General features: G+C 35.3%; 1 protein-coding gene across 2 annotated transcripts in view; it reads left to right on the top strand.

The window, feature by feature from the left end:
• TRIP11 (thyroid hormone receptor interactor 11) overlaps nt 1–13,630 on the top strand; it is a 28,880-nt gene extending 15,250 nt beyond the window's left edge. For both annotated transcript variants that reach the window (XM_042864373.1, XM_042864383.1), the window contains 10 exons: nt 653–793; nt 999–1,192; nt 2,417–2,580; nt 2,877–2,980; nt 3,721–3,820; nt 8,290–8,371; nt 9,118–9,232; nt 9,457–9,579; nt 10,651–10,798; nt 11,495–13,630. In XM_042864373.1, coding sequence (XP_042720307.1) covers nt 653–793; nt 999–1,192; nt 2,417–2,580; nt 2,877–2,980; nt 3,721–3,820; nt 8,290–8,371; nt 9,118–9,232; nt 9,457–9,579; nt 10,651–10,798; nt 11,495–11,703 — 1,380 coding nt within the window. In that variant the 3' untranslated portion in view covers nt 11,704–13,630. The remainder of the gene's footprint in view (nt 1–652; nt 794–998; nt 1,193–2,416; nt 2,581–2,876; nt 2,981–3,720; nt 3,821–8,289; nt 8,372–9,117; nt 9,233–9,456; nt 9,580–10,650; nt 10,799–11,494) is intronic.
• Nucleotides 13,631–14,279: the final 649 nt, after the last annotated feature.

The raw sequence follows: 14,279 nt of genomic DNA, 5'->3' as shown, positions 1-14,279 counted from the left end.
CATTCATTTGGAAAATATTTAATGAAGAGCTGCTCAGTATTTTGGTTTTGCCTGTTCTGCATTAACTACTCTATGTTGTTTTTATTTTATAAAATTTGCAAAGGTGACAAGGAGAACTAATTTCTCAATGTTCTTCCTTCAAGTGTCAGTCACTCCAGTGTGGTTGCTTCACAGCATCTCTAGGAGATAAATGACTTCACACATCTTTTTATAGCTGGAGAAGCTGCACTGGAGGAAAAAAAAAAAAAAAAAAAAGGTTTTTCCCCCAAATTTTGACATATGGAAAATTAAATATTTTTTTCTCAGTGTATTTTCAGAGAAAGGTTGCAGTAGCTTATTAATTACTGTGGAAGTAATTAATGAGTGAGAATCTTTTCTGAAGAAACAAAAAGTTTCTTTAAAGGGTATCTACTCACAGCAGTTAATTAAAACAGCGAGTGTGTAGTGTCCTTTAGGAATAACTTGTATTTTGTCTTTTAGTGATGAGTGGAAAAACTTCAGAATATGTTTTCCCTGAAAGTGTTCCTGTGCTGAAGGGCCATGTGTGTCTTGCCCATTTTCTTGTTATGTTAGTATTGTCTTTACATTTATCAAGGCTAATTTCCTTTAGTATAACTGCTGTGTTTGAAAAGCTTTTTTGTGTCTTCCACAGGGCAAAACGGGGGAATTGAATCAACTGCTCAATGAGGTTAAATCGATGCAGGAAAAGGCTGCTACTTTTCAGCAAGAGAGAGACCAAGTTATGGTTGCACTCAAACAGAAGCAAATGGAGAGCAGTGCCCTACAGAATGAGGTATGCTACCACATAACTTATAGTTGCAAGAAATAAAGAATAAGAAATTACATCTATAATATTTTCTGCATAATTGTTGTTAGTAATAACTTGTAAAAGCACTCAAAATCATTACACAAGCACTATGCTTTAAAGTACATTTTCTTTGGTTACTTTCCTCTATGAAAGCTGATGATACAAGCAACTTAAGTTGTGTTCTACACAGATACAGCATTTGCATGAGAAGGAGCAGCGCTTAAATCAGGAACTGGAGAGGCTGCGTAACCACCTTATAGAAATGGAGGACTCCTATACACGAGAAGCCTTGGCTGCAGAAGACAGAGAGACCAAGCTAAGAAAAAAAGTTTCAGTTTTGGAAGAAAAACTCGTGTCTTCATCTACTGCAGTGGAGAATGCCAGGTAATCTTTTCATTTATCCAGCAATGCCATTGTCTATGAATATTACGCTTAGCTGGAGGATATTGATGACTTCATTTTATTGAATTAGCATTCTGAAGTGTGCTAGGTGCTTGAGAAAACAAAAAAAAATATTAATTAGTCTCTGATCCTGAATCAGAGAGGCAATATGAAATAACCTTGACAACTGTAATGAGCTAAATTTTGTCCTTTTGCTAGCTATAAATATCTCAGATCTTTGACTGATTAGAACTGGAAACAAAGACAATTCCTCAACCCATCAATTTAATTGTATGTGGCAGGGTGAAAGATTCTTAATTGCCTTTAAAATCAAGGTTTCATTCACTTGGAAAGAACACAGTTCAAAACAGGTGTGCTTGTGATACTCATATTGGTTTCAAGATGAGTGCACATCTTCATACTTTAGCATAGAAGGGTGTACAGTGCTGTAAGCATTTATATATTGTTTTAATTATAGTTACAGTTTTCATTCAGAATAATGAAAATCAGAAAATGAAAATTACTCAAGGCTTGTCTTTAATATAGGCATGTTTGTTACTTCAAGCAAAAGATTTCATTTCGCTGCAGTTGCCCAGAAGAACAAGAGTATTAATCAAAAAATATATATGTAGCTGCAGTCTTTTCTGCTTCCTTAAGTGTCAAAGATAAAGTTTGCTCGTAACATTCTCAGCAAAGAGATTTCTGAGTTGAGCAGAATTTGTTGCGGAAACCAGTCAGAAGTTTGAAGAGTTGAGAGAAGGCTGTGTAAAAACTGGTAGAATATTTTTTAGTTTTTTGCAGGAACATGTCAAATGTCTTTCAAGAAGTACAGCCTATTTTTGTACCTGACATGAGCCTATGTTAGGGGGTGCCTTGGTTATCAGGTTCATAAAATTTCTGCATAATGGAAAATTAAATGGATACTCAGTGGTCAGTATGGAGCTGGCTATACCAAGTTATTTGTGATTGCCTTTAACGCTAAAAGTTGTTAGAAGGGCTTGTTGATTCATTTAGTAATTGAAGCACGGCAAAACTTCAAACAAAAAGTTCTTGCAAAAATGGTATTAGCAGGCTTATTTAAAATGTGTTGTTAGGAGATTTTTTTTGTTTGTTTTTAAGAGGAATTCTGGGGATGGGGAGGGAATGTCTTCCTTTTGTTGTAGTTTAATTTTCTCTGTGATGATTTTTTTTCGTTGTCTTAAATAATTTATTTCATGCTCATTTAAGTCATCAGGCTAATCTGCAGGTTGAATCCTTGCAAGATCAATTAAACCTGGTTTCCAAGCAGAGAGATGAAACAGTGCTACAGCTCGCCATCTCACAGGACCAAGTGAAACAGTATGCATTGTCACTGACCAACCTGCAGATGGTACTAGAGCAATTCCAACAGGGTAAGTTTTGTCGAGAAATATCAGTCACAGCAAGCATTCTTCAAATGAGATAACCACCATGTTTTGGTGCTTTTGAAATACATGGTGACTTGATTTTCATTTTGATAGCTTGAATTTTAAAATCTTTCATCTTTTAAGAGATGTGGAAACTGGTAGCCATTATGCAACTTAAGAAATTAGAATTCTACCTCACGAATGCCAGATGTGATAATGCTGAGATTTTGCAATTGTGTATCTCAAAAAAGAGAATTATGTATATGAATACTTTTTTTCTTTTTGTGTTTTTAACTCATTAGAAGAGAAAGCCATGTATTCAGCAGAGCTGGAAAAACACCAAAAAGAGACTGCAGAATGGAAAAAAAAAGCCCAAAACTTAGAAGAAAAAGTTGCTTCACTACAGGTAGACTGAATAATGAAGTTGAACCCAATGAAGTTCCATGCTAATTACTGATAGATTTTTTTTTTTTTTTTTTCCTTTAACTGCTGTGTGAAGTGTTAATTGTCTGTTACTGTATAAGAGTAGCCTGTGTAAGTACAGATTGAGAGAGCTGGGGCTCTTCAGTCTGGAGGAGAGAAGGCTGCGGGGTGACCTGATAGTAGCCTTTCAGCATCTAAAGGGGAGCTACAGGAAAGAAGTGGGCGGACTCTTTAGCAGGGTTGGTGGTGATAGAACAAGGGGAAGTGGTTTCAAACTCAAAGAGGGTAGATTCAGGTTAGATATAAGGAAAAAAAATTTTACAGTAAGGGTGGTGAGGCACTGGAACAAATTGCCCAGTGGTGTGGTTGATGCATCATCCTTGGAAACTGTCACGGTGAGGCTGGGTTGGGCTCTGGGCAGCCTGATCTAGCTATGGTGTCCCTGGTCATTGCAGGGGACTTGGACTAGATAGCCTTCAGAGTCCCTTCCATCTCTAAGGATTCTATGATTCTAGATCAAGTTAGATAATTCTTCTTTCTTCTTCAGATCAGGGATGGGGCCATGCTGGGACTGAAAGGCCAGCAACATATCATGCTGGGAATGTTTCCAACCAAGTTATTATAAAGTACAGATTTTTGCTATGTTTGATCTGTGTTGCATTAGCATAATTGTAAGTGAACTCTTGTGCTTCCCTTTTTGTCCTTTTCCTACCTTCTCTTTAGGAAAATTTAGAAGAGGCGAATGCTGCACTGGATGCAGCATCAAGGCTTACTGAGCAACTTGATGTTAAAGAGGAGCAGATTGAAGAGCTTAAAAGAGAAGGTAAGATATTTTTCACCAATTAAATATTTCTAAATTACTAAACATTTTTAAAATTGTGTACCTTCTGTTAGCTGTCTTTCTCTAAGAAATGCCTTCAAGTTATTCTTTTTTTTTCTTCTTTAGATACCAAAGCCCTTGAATCAGCTTTAGTTCTGTCTCTTAAAAAGTTTGTGAAATACCAGATGCTGTCACATTTTTTTCAAATTAACTACCATATTTCACAGACAAAGTTGCTGTGAGGTGAAGGATATGCTATTGGTAAGAGATGTAGAGGGAACTGCTCTTGTACAGGAATAAGACTAGAGAAATTATGCAAAAGGCCTTATGCATGTCTTTAGTTTGAATTTTTTTATCTCCTTTCAGATAAGCTTCTGGATTGCTCTTGTTTAGAAATATGCTTTTCATACTGTTCTCTGATTAAATACTTTGACATTTTACAACCTTTGTTACTTTGGATTTGAAGACAAAAATTGGCTAAATGGTAAGAAGAGTTTGCCTGGAGAAACGATTTTGAAAAGGAGGAGTATTTACAGTGAGTGTGGTCAAAAGAATAGTTTGCTCAGAGAGGTGTGTCCATCCATGGAGATACTCAGAACCTGTCTGCGCACAGTTCAGGACACCCTGCTCTAGCTGAGCCTTCTTGAACTGAGGGGGTTGGACTGGGTAACCTAAGGAGGTCCCTTCCAACATAAATGATTCTGTGTCTGTGAATGGCATGGAAATGGGTATTTTCTCTCCTCGCTGGAATGTAAAATCTGTGGTAGGTACATAGCCTTCTCTTTGTAAGCACTTCTAGCATTAAAGCTGTATAGGAAAGCCTAAACAGGCAGAATACAGTGTAGGAAAAACTAGTACCATTTTTATGAATTTCTGCTTTATGGTCTCAAACTTTAATCAAATAGAAAAAACTAAGTGGTTTCTGTATAATGTATTTGAATGCCAGACATCAGTAAGATTTTACAAGCTCAGACTCAATTAGAGATGATGCAATAACTATATGAATAACATCAGATCACTGTGGTGTTTTTTCTTCATTAATATCAGCTTTCATGAGAAAGGAGTTGTATCATTAAGTAAAGCAGAACTTAGAACTAATAGTAATTTTGTTGGATTTCTGTCCTTAAATCTCAGCCCTGGCACGTAATTTTTTCTTCAGTGTTTCCTTGAGCCACAAGGGGAAATGGTCTGTCTAGCTGCGTGACAGTTCTCACATGAGTGTTTAACAGTACCAACTATTGAGGGAGTATTAACATCTTTTTCTTCAGTCACTGTTATTTGTGTTATTTGTCTTTTTCTCTTCTGTTTTCCAGCTGAGTTCTGCTTTTTCTTTCCTTTTTTTTCTGTGTATTACCATATTTTGCTGTTACTGCCACATCCTTTGTTGCAGTCTGACTTTCAGGTGTATATGTGCGATAAATATGCAGCAAGAGGAGCCCTCCAAGGGGGCTCTCAAAGGAGAGTTTGAAGGGCAGAGACTTGCTCACATTCTGTGGTCTCAGACCTTCTGATTTTTTTTTTCCCCCCCTCAATATCTTTGGGAAATCTGGGGGTGAAGTCTTCTAGTTAAGGGTTGCTATAGGAAGGTGCCTGCAAAATCATCTCTGCTGAATGCAGTGGTAACACTTTTAGCTCTGACCATATTGAACTAATTTTTGCTATTCATTCTTAAATTGTGATTTGTTTTCCTCTTGGAATATAAAATATTTTCTTAACATAGACTTGTTTGTGATCTTACAATTAGTGTGAATAGCCATTAAAAAGCCCTTGCATTTTCAGAAGGAACTCAAAAAAGCTGCAGCTTTTTCATAACTACACATTATTTAAATGTATTTTATCCATAAGTGCAGTTTGACGTCCCAGTGGGCACCATAGTATTGTTTTGAGTTCACATATGAACTTTACAAACTGAATCAAGTTTCACTCTGCATCAATCTACTATTAATTCAGTAGATTTTGTTTTTAATCGGCTGTTCTTTATCATCTCTCTCTTACAAGAGTCATCACAGTGGAAATGTTCAAAGACTCTGGATTGAAAATAACTTTAACATAGGCAAATTTGGCGCTATTATTTGGAGAGCTCTTATGCTACTGGTTAATTTGATAGCTAAGCTTCCTGAAAGCGTAAGAGATAATGTGTTAATGGGTTTGAACCGTGAGAGAAAACTGGGTCTCAGTGTTTTATCAAACCGGCCGTAGTGGCAAGCAATTTACTTGTTAAAAATTGAAAGAAATTGTTTTATAAGAAGCACTTCAATATTGTTGTAGAATAAATCATTATTTTTACTGAAAAAGAGACCATTCCATTTTTTCTGTTTATACAAGAAAACATATAATGTCTTATTGAAAACTAGCCAAATACATTCCCAGACACGGTTTTGTTGGCCAAATCCTTTGATGGATTTCTTTATGGATTTTTTTTGGCAGGAGAAGTGATTTTAATGGAAAAGTATAAGATGTACCAGATGCAGTTTTTGGGATTGCCATAAATGGTTAACAAATTATTAGAGACTGCTGTAAATGTCTGGTTTACAGCAGTCCATGCTGAATTTTGGCTCAGGTCTTCTTTATTATTCAGTCTTTTCATGCACACGGAGTACATGCTTAAGTCCTTTTCAACTATAAGGTTCCATTTTAGAAGGAAATATTCCATTTAAAAACATGTCCAAGGGTAGAGCTGTAATCACTGTGAATGAATGTAGCCATGTAGCTGTCCTTAAAAGTTGATTCTCTGTTATAAAAATTTTCTCAGGAAAAAATAGAAAACAGAAGTAACATTTCACTTCAAAAACTGTTAATTGGTTTGTTTTAAAAAAGTAAAAAGGAAGCTTGCTGGTATCTCGCCAAGTAGAGCAAAACATCTTTCAACATCGTGAAACAAACTTAAACCCTATTTTCAGATGTTGTTTCTCTTTTTTTAATCAAAATTGGTAGTTTAACATTTTAAAATTCTCTTTTATTCTGTGGAAACCTAAATAACCACTCAGCTTCCATGGTTCACCTGCAGTTTCATTCAAATTTGGGGGTCCTGTTTAACCACGCTTGCAAAGAAGCATAATTTTAAGTAATGTTCCCAGCATGACACTAATTAGTTTGTTCTACTCTTTACCTTCCAAAAGTCATATTGGGGAAGTGTTTATGAAAAGTTGTGGAGTATTTGAACAGGACACATGTCACAGCCTAGCTCTCTATGTAGATGCACCAGAACTCTCACAGGTTCTCAGGGAGGCACTGCTGTTAAATAGAGAACCATGTAGTGACTTGCATTTATTAAAGACTGAAAGTCACATGGAAACCAGAATGGAAAATTTTTATGCATCTCAAATGATTCAGGAATTATAAAACTTCCTACAAGTCACTTTTTCTTCTTCCCTCATTTCCATCTTCTTACAAGAAAAATGTGATTATTTCAAAGAATTTCAAGATACCGAGTCATTCCTACAAATATTTACCAAAAAAAAAAAAAAAATTAACATGAGCTCAAGAAATATTAAAATAAGAGGAAGTTTATATTGGTTGGGAGTTTTTCCATAGAGTTTGAAAACATCTGAAGAATTCAGCCTTACAGAGAGAGGGGAGAAAAAACTTCTGTAACTTCAGGGTAGCAATTGTCTTTATATTGAGGATCTATATTATGTTGTTTGGCTTGTGTGTGCTATTAAGACTTGTGCTTTTATTAGGAAAAAAGTAAATTTAAACATAGCATCTGGCAGAACCAAGGTTTGGTGACAAATTCTGTTTTTGCTGTTCTTAAACTTACCTTCAGTTAATTCTTTGTATCTTGTAGCTGTTCGTTTTCTTCTCAGAAAACAGTTTGTTAGTGTTTGTAATTTGATGCAAGTGTCATGTATTTGGGGATATGAGTTTTTTTGTCACTGTGTCCTTGTATCCTTACTCAGAAGGCTGTAAAGTATTTTAGCTGGTAAAACCTTCTGGAAATTCTTTTTCTTTATGGTGGTGAGCTTTAATTTGTGAAAGATCAGAGTAAGCCAGAGCTCCTGGATGGGGTAATCAGGTGTATTCTGAATTTAAGTTAACAAATAATTTGCTGAAATTTTAGAATTGTAGCAAAATCTATGCTATGTAATTATTGGACGAGAGTGAATATTATTTAAATATATTGAGCTCCAAAGACCTGATGAGAACATGATAAAGAACTTCTTTCCAGTTCTGTACAATCCAGATGGAACTGAGCAGTTCATCAGATCTTCAGCAGTTCTCTGACATCCTGTGTTTCTGTACTTTAGCTTTAGGTATTGTTCTGAAAATTCTAGCTTATGAATTCAAGTAATAATCACTAAGTTGACACTTTTTGTAAGAAATTGTGCTGACACTGTTCTAAGTAAATATATATATATATATATATATATATATATATATTAGCTTGTCTTTATTTTAAAAGACGCGTATTACTAATAACACTTTGAAACAAAGTCTGGGATTTTTATTTGCTTTGATATAACGTTTTATAGGTGAGATCAGAAGAGAAATGTTAGAAGATGTACAAAATAAACTGATGAATCTCATCAACAGCACAGAAGGAAAAGTGGACAAGTAAGTCTTTATATTGGTGTGCATCTTCATTCTTTACTCTTCTTTGCAATGAACAGGTGTGTTACTAAGAGTTGCAAGAGTAGTGCAGAACTGAGCTTCTCTACGTAATCTTGAAATTATACTTTGATTATTTTGACATTTCTCAATTAGTGATTGTAAATGTTAGAATTGATTAAAACCAATCTGTATCAAAATTTGGATTATATGTTTAAGTAGTATTACACTTCACTAGTGTGAGTTATGAAAATGGGGGAAAAAAGTTCTTAGTGATCAATTTTTATGATGCATCTTAGGTTTGAATGGCATCAGCTGGCTGCTGTTCAGATTTGATCTCTTTCTGAGTCATCATCATAATCTCTCTCTGTGTTAGAACTGAAACCAGGATAGGCAAATGGGTTCCCCTGCTCATTCCTTAGGTTTGGGACAGTTTAAAGGTTCTCTTGGGTCAAGATCTGGGAATAATATTTTCCTGCATTGTGTCACTTGCATCAAAAGTTGGTAACGTACAATTCAGTTTCATGTTACTGCATACAATACTTACAATACTGTCCAAATCACAGCTCATTGTTTAAGAAGTGTTTTAACTTAGAGGGGAAGGAAATTCATGGCATTCCCTTTTAGTTCCTTTAATGGATTGTTTATTTGGGTTAATGTTGGTTAGGCAAAAGTATAAGGAATAAATGCATTGGAATTTCCCTGTCACCTGTTATCTAGGAGCAGACAGTGTAATAGTCTTTGTTCTGCAGGCTCCTGATGAGGAATCTCTTCATTGGACATTTTCATACTCCAAAAAATAAACGTAATGAAGTGTTAAGGTTAATGGGAAGTATCTTGGGTATGAAAAAGGAGGAACTTGATCAGGTAATTCTATGATTCTAATTCATTTGCAGTATCTGAAAATAGAATGACTTGATGCTAAAATAAATGTGATTGTCCTGGCAGTTATGGTTGGTAGCAATTAAAGTTACCTGTTTGTGGATTTTGTGGAATTCCCATATGACTTACAGTGATACAGTGAGCACAGTGGTGCAGGTTTTTCATCTGCTGCTTTATTTTGCTTCCTAACTTTTTTTTAAACCTTATAGTTACTCTCTGAAGACCAAAGAGGAGTTACAAGATGGGTGACGGGCTGGCTTGGTGGAGGAACAGGATCAAAGAGTGTCCCGAGCACACCTTTACGACCAACTCACCAGACTGGTTTTAATAGTGTAAGAATTAATCATGTATTTTGAGTGGAAGAACTGGAACAGTTGCATATTAGTGTTTATGTTTGGTTCATAAGTATATGGAGCTCAATTTTTCAATTCTACTTTATCTTACATTATTTATATGTTCTGTGCAGCTGCTGTGGCATATTTTGTTTTGGGGATGTGCTCCCAGGAATTGTTCCCTTCTGACTAAATAAATATATAGGTATTGAAGACAGTTGCATAATTGTAAGTGTTGGGCTAATACAAAACTGCTTACTGTTCCACTGGCTGCTGAAACCACTGACTTCTTCCAGTATGGACTTGATACTACAAACTGACAGCATCAGAGGTTAAATACATGTGGGAGTCTGAATGTCTGCAATTAAAAAAAAAAAGATCGTAATACCATATTTTCATGACAGTGATTCCCATCTGTCCTTTAAATTTTACTTGTAAGTCTTAGCTGCTTCAGTTAGTGTCTCTTATGTACAGCATATAAAGTTGATAGTTTAAGCTTCCAAATACTGTGAAGCAACAGTTTTCATGGTGTGGTTCATGGGAGCAGTTATTCTGTGGAACTTTCCATTTTGCAGACCATTTAATAATACATTCAAGATTAAACATTCGAGATTGAGCAGATTGGATTAACTTCTTTTTTTGTTGTTATTCATTGAGTTTGACAGTTTTGTTCAGAAATAACTCCTTTACATTATCTTGAAGCATAGGGAATTTTACTTATTTATTTTGCCCACTGAAATAATGCAGGCAGCAAGTACTTGAGATTTCTGTAGCAGCATAGGTTTCTTGAAACTATTTGCTAAAATCAATAATAGGACCATGGTGGAAGTGCATGTGTTATCTTTAAAATTCATCAGTTTTACATAAATGTTGCTCACTGAGACAACAAATATTTTGTTTTGAAAATAAATTACATTGTTGCTCATTAAGTAGAACATTTAAGTACCAGTACAGAGTACTTCAGAGCTTGCTGACAGCTGCTTTTTAAAAATATATATATTTATTTATTTTTAATTTACTGATGCTCCTTTGAAAAGCATGTAAGATTTCATAACAAGTAGCTTTTTGTAGTCTTTTTCAGAACTGTTTGTGAAATTCCTTGAAACAGAGTCTTGCCCAAGCCTTCCTCCGCCCAAGCTTTCTGTTCATGATATGAAACCTTTAGGAGCAGCAGGAACTGGTAAAGCTAGCAGTACTCCAAGCAGCAGTCAAATACCAGGTAACAATTAAAGAAAATTTGAAATTATGCTGAGAAGAAATTTATTCACTACAAATAATTTATTTATTTTTAATAACTCGACCAGTGTGCTGACATTGAGGACTCAAGACTCAGTTGTGACTCACTGTCCGTGATCTTTATTTACATGAGTTCTCTTGAAGCTGACCTTGGGGCAGCTGCCCCAATACAGCTAGGGTAGGAAGCCTTACCTGAGTGCTGTGTGATAGTGCATGTGTATGGACCCTTATGTCTTTGCATAGTGCTGGAGTCAGTGTGACAGATACTTTGTGTTTGATTGCACAGGTGAAGTGAACCTTTGCATAGGGTGTTTATGTTCCGTGTCACAAAAATGTGTGGATTTTATTGCATATCATGAGTTTCTACTGAATTCCATGCTAACAAGCACAATATGGTTGGGCATGTTCTGGAAGTGCCATGATTTTTAACTGGTGACTTTTAGTGTAGACACAGGAATTGTTGAACAAAAGAAGCATTGGGGCAGGTAACATTCAAGATGAGAGAAGATAGAAATAAGTCTATGAGAGTATCTGTAGTCCATGGCAAGCAGATGAAATTTTCATATTGGGAAAGTAATATGCAGTTGTAAAATTTGTTTTAGGGCAAATGCTCAAAAATTGGATAGACTTACAAAAACTTTCCAACACAGTGGAGATTTTTGTTTGTTTTACATTTCAGATTCTGGAGTCTCAGGAATCAGCAGAAGACCAGATGCAAATCCATTTCTGGCACCTCGATCTGCAGCAGTGCCTCTCATAACACCTGCTTCTACTTCTGGGCATCTACTTATGAAACCTATTTCAGATGCTTTGCCTACTTTTACACCACTGCCAGTGTCCCCTGATGCCAGTGCTGGTGCTGTACTAAAAGACCTCCTAAAACAATAGGTGACCTTGAACCAATATGGTGTTGATAGCACTTTAAGGAAAATAAGAACACTATGCTATATATAATTTACCACAGTGAGGCCTTCTGTATAAAGTTGTATACTTGTTTGCAATTGTATCTTGTTTTTGTTTTAATTACAAACTAATGTAAATTTGAATGATTGCATGCAGAGTTGCCTTCTTTGTAGCAAGTATTCATTTGGGACATAGGTTAGATTTTGTTGCTAGATTGTCACAAGACAGTTTGAAGGACTTCTAAACACTATTTTTACTCGAGTCCTTTCAGTTATGCATATACAGCATTAATTCTTTGGTGTCGAGGTCCTTTTTTCCATGAAAGTGATCTGCTGTTGGCAGCAGAACTTTAAGAACCAAAATTTAAAAATAAATTAATAGAAACACTTAGCCAAAACTGAACTTATGTGAGGTGTTGAATTAATGATATGAACTCCGAAGAGTAAAAAATTGAGTAAATGGGAGAGTGATTATTGAGTAGCTGTACTTTTCCCAAAGGGAACTCATTATGCTTAGTTGTATTAAGACATGTATCTCTTTATTTACAGGATTATTCATTTTGGGGGGCACTTTAAGGCATATCAATCTCTTTTGCACATGGATTTGATTCTTCTTCCCCCACCTAACAATTGCTTTCAGCAGTCAAGCCCATCAGCACCAAGGAGTTAACTGTGGCAGTGCTCCATTTTTTAGAGGTGCGCATGTGATGAAGAGTGGATAACTGAGCAAAAGATAAGTTCGTGTATGTAAAGATGCTGTATTGTAATGGTCTAAGATGTATATTTGACAAACTTTTTATCTTGCTGTATTTTGTAGATTCCAATATAGGCTTAAAGCTTTAATATATGTACAGAATTCAAAGGGAAGAACATGCTTACTTATCCCAAATGTGTAAATAGGTCTTTGTAAGACCGAGGCCAAAGTCAATTTTTCTGTAAATTTTGCTGCGATGATTTGTACACATTGTTGGCAAGTAAGGAATGATATTGCACACTAAAGGGAAAAATTCATCTTGTAACAACAGTTAATCACGATAAAACATCTTCATTTTAAAGTGTGTAATTTCTAAACCTTTTTCTATATGCCATTGTTTAGTCAGTGTTGAAAGATAACTGTTGTGCAGGTTCTATATTAGAACTGTCAAACTTTGCTTCTCATTTTCATTAAGATCCTGGATTAAATTGTAAGAGTTATATTTAAATAAAATTAATCAAAGAAACTTGTACAGAATCAACCAAAATAATGCAAGAAATCTTTGTGTTTATTTATGTAGAGGTCAAGTAGTGAATTTCTTTTGTTGCATTGAAATCTAGCAAAGTTTATTTAATTACTGTACTCACCCTGAGAACTTGAGTCCCTTTTCTCCAGTGACCATATTGGATTTTTATTTTACATTTTTTACTCCCTTAATAGACAAGGTCTAATGGCAGTCTGACTTCTGACAGAGTGGCAGCCACAGATAGTGTACCAAAGTAAATTATGCATTACGTAATAAATGAAATGAGAATTTAAAATTACCTCTTCTGGAAACATTAACATTTCAGTTTGGTACCTCACATGTACATCTTTATTTAAACTACTGGACTGGAATAGGTAATATTTTTTCTGTAGCAAATATAAAGAAAAGTGATATTGGATGTCTTCTATGCAGTCTTCCTTGTTCTTGTAATCATGTTCATTTGAAGATGCTCAATTGCTTCAGAATAAAATTGCCTTCAGGTGAATCAAAGCACAAATAAATGTTTTAAAAAATCATGTATGTTACATATTACAAATGGAATACACTAACTAAGCAGATCTTAACTTCAGTGTAATTTTTTTTTTTTCTTCAATTATAACGAACTTAATACGCATGTGTTTCTCTTCCAGGAGGCTTTATAAATGCCAATAAATAAAGCATGGTGAGACCATTTGTTTCAGGGTGCTGTAAATCAGCTTCATTTATACAGTAAGATAAAAGAGTTTGAGGAGGGAAATATAAAACCAAGCAAAAGTATTGAAGAACTTCAGAGTTCTTCATTAAGGTCCTTTGGAGAGAAGAAGAAAATCTCCAGAGGGGGGATGTAAGAGGCTTTGGTTCTTAAATACTAGGAGGTCTGTTGAACTGTAGTGAAAATCTTCCATGGCTTCGAGGTTTCTAGGGCTTGTTCTAAAATTACATTAGTGTGTTTTGTTCTTTATTGGAGATAAGTTGTGTTCTGTGTGCCAGCCAGTGCTTTCCCACTGAAAAGTGTAGAACAAATACACTGCCTTGATTCTGTTTCTTAAACGATCTCACCCATGGCTATAAGTAACTTTCAGTATTTGTTTTTATTGAAAGATTTATGAAAATATTTTTTTTCCTCTGATTTTTTTTCTTCTGAGTTTGCTTTGTGCTTGACAACCGTTTTGTATATATTCACTTCACCAGTTTCCTGCATTTAAGTATGTGACTCATGTAGTCTATCCTGTTAATTGTGTGGGTCTTTCACACAGGGGGTGGGGGAGAAGTCCCTTTAGAATTTGAGCAGTTGCAGCAGTTGAAAATTTTCCTTAACTCAGTTGCTTTCATTTGTTTTTGC

This window comes from Lagopus leucura, unplaced genomic scaffold, assembly GCF_019238085.1.
Source record: "Lagopus leucura isolate 7727_CA_CO unplaced genomic scaffold, USGS_WTPT01 Super-Scaffold_1, whole genome shotgun sequence".
In the NCBI taxonomy this organism is placed as follows: Eukaryota; Metazoa; Chordata; class Aves; order Galliformes; family Phasianidae; genus Lagopus; species Lagopus leucura.
Note: the sequence above shows the minus strand (reverse complement) of the source record. Positions and strands in the feature narration are given on the sequence as shown.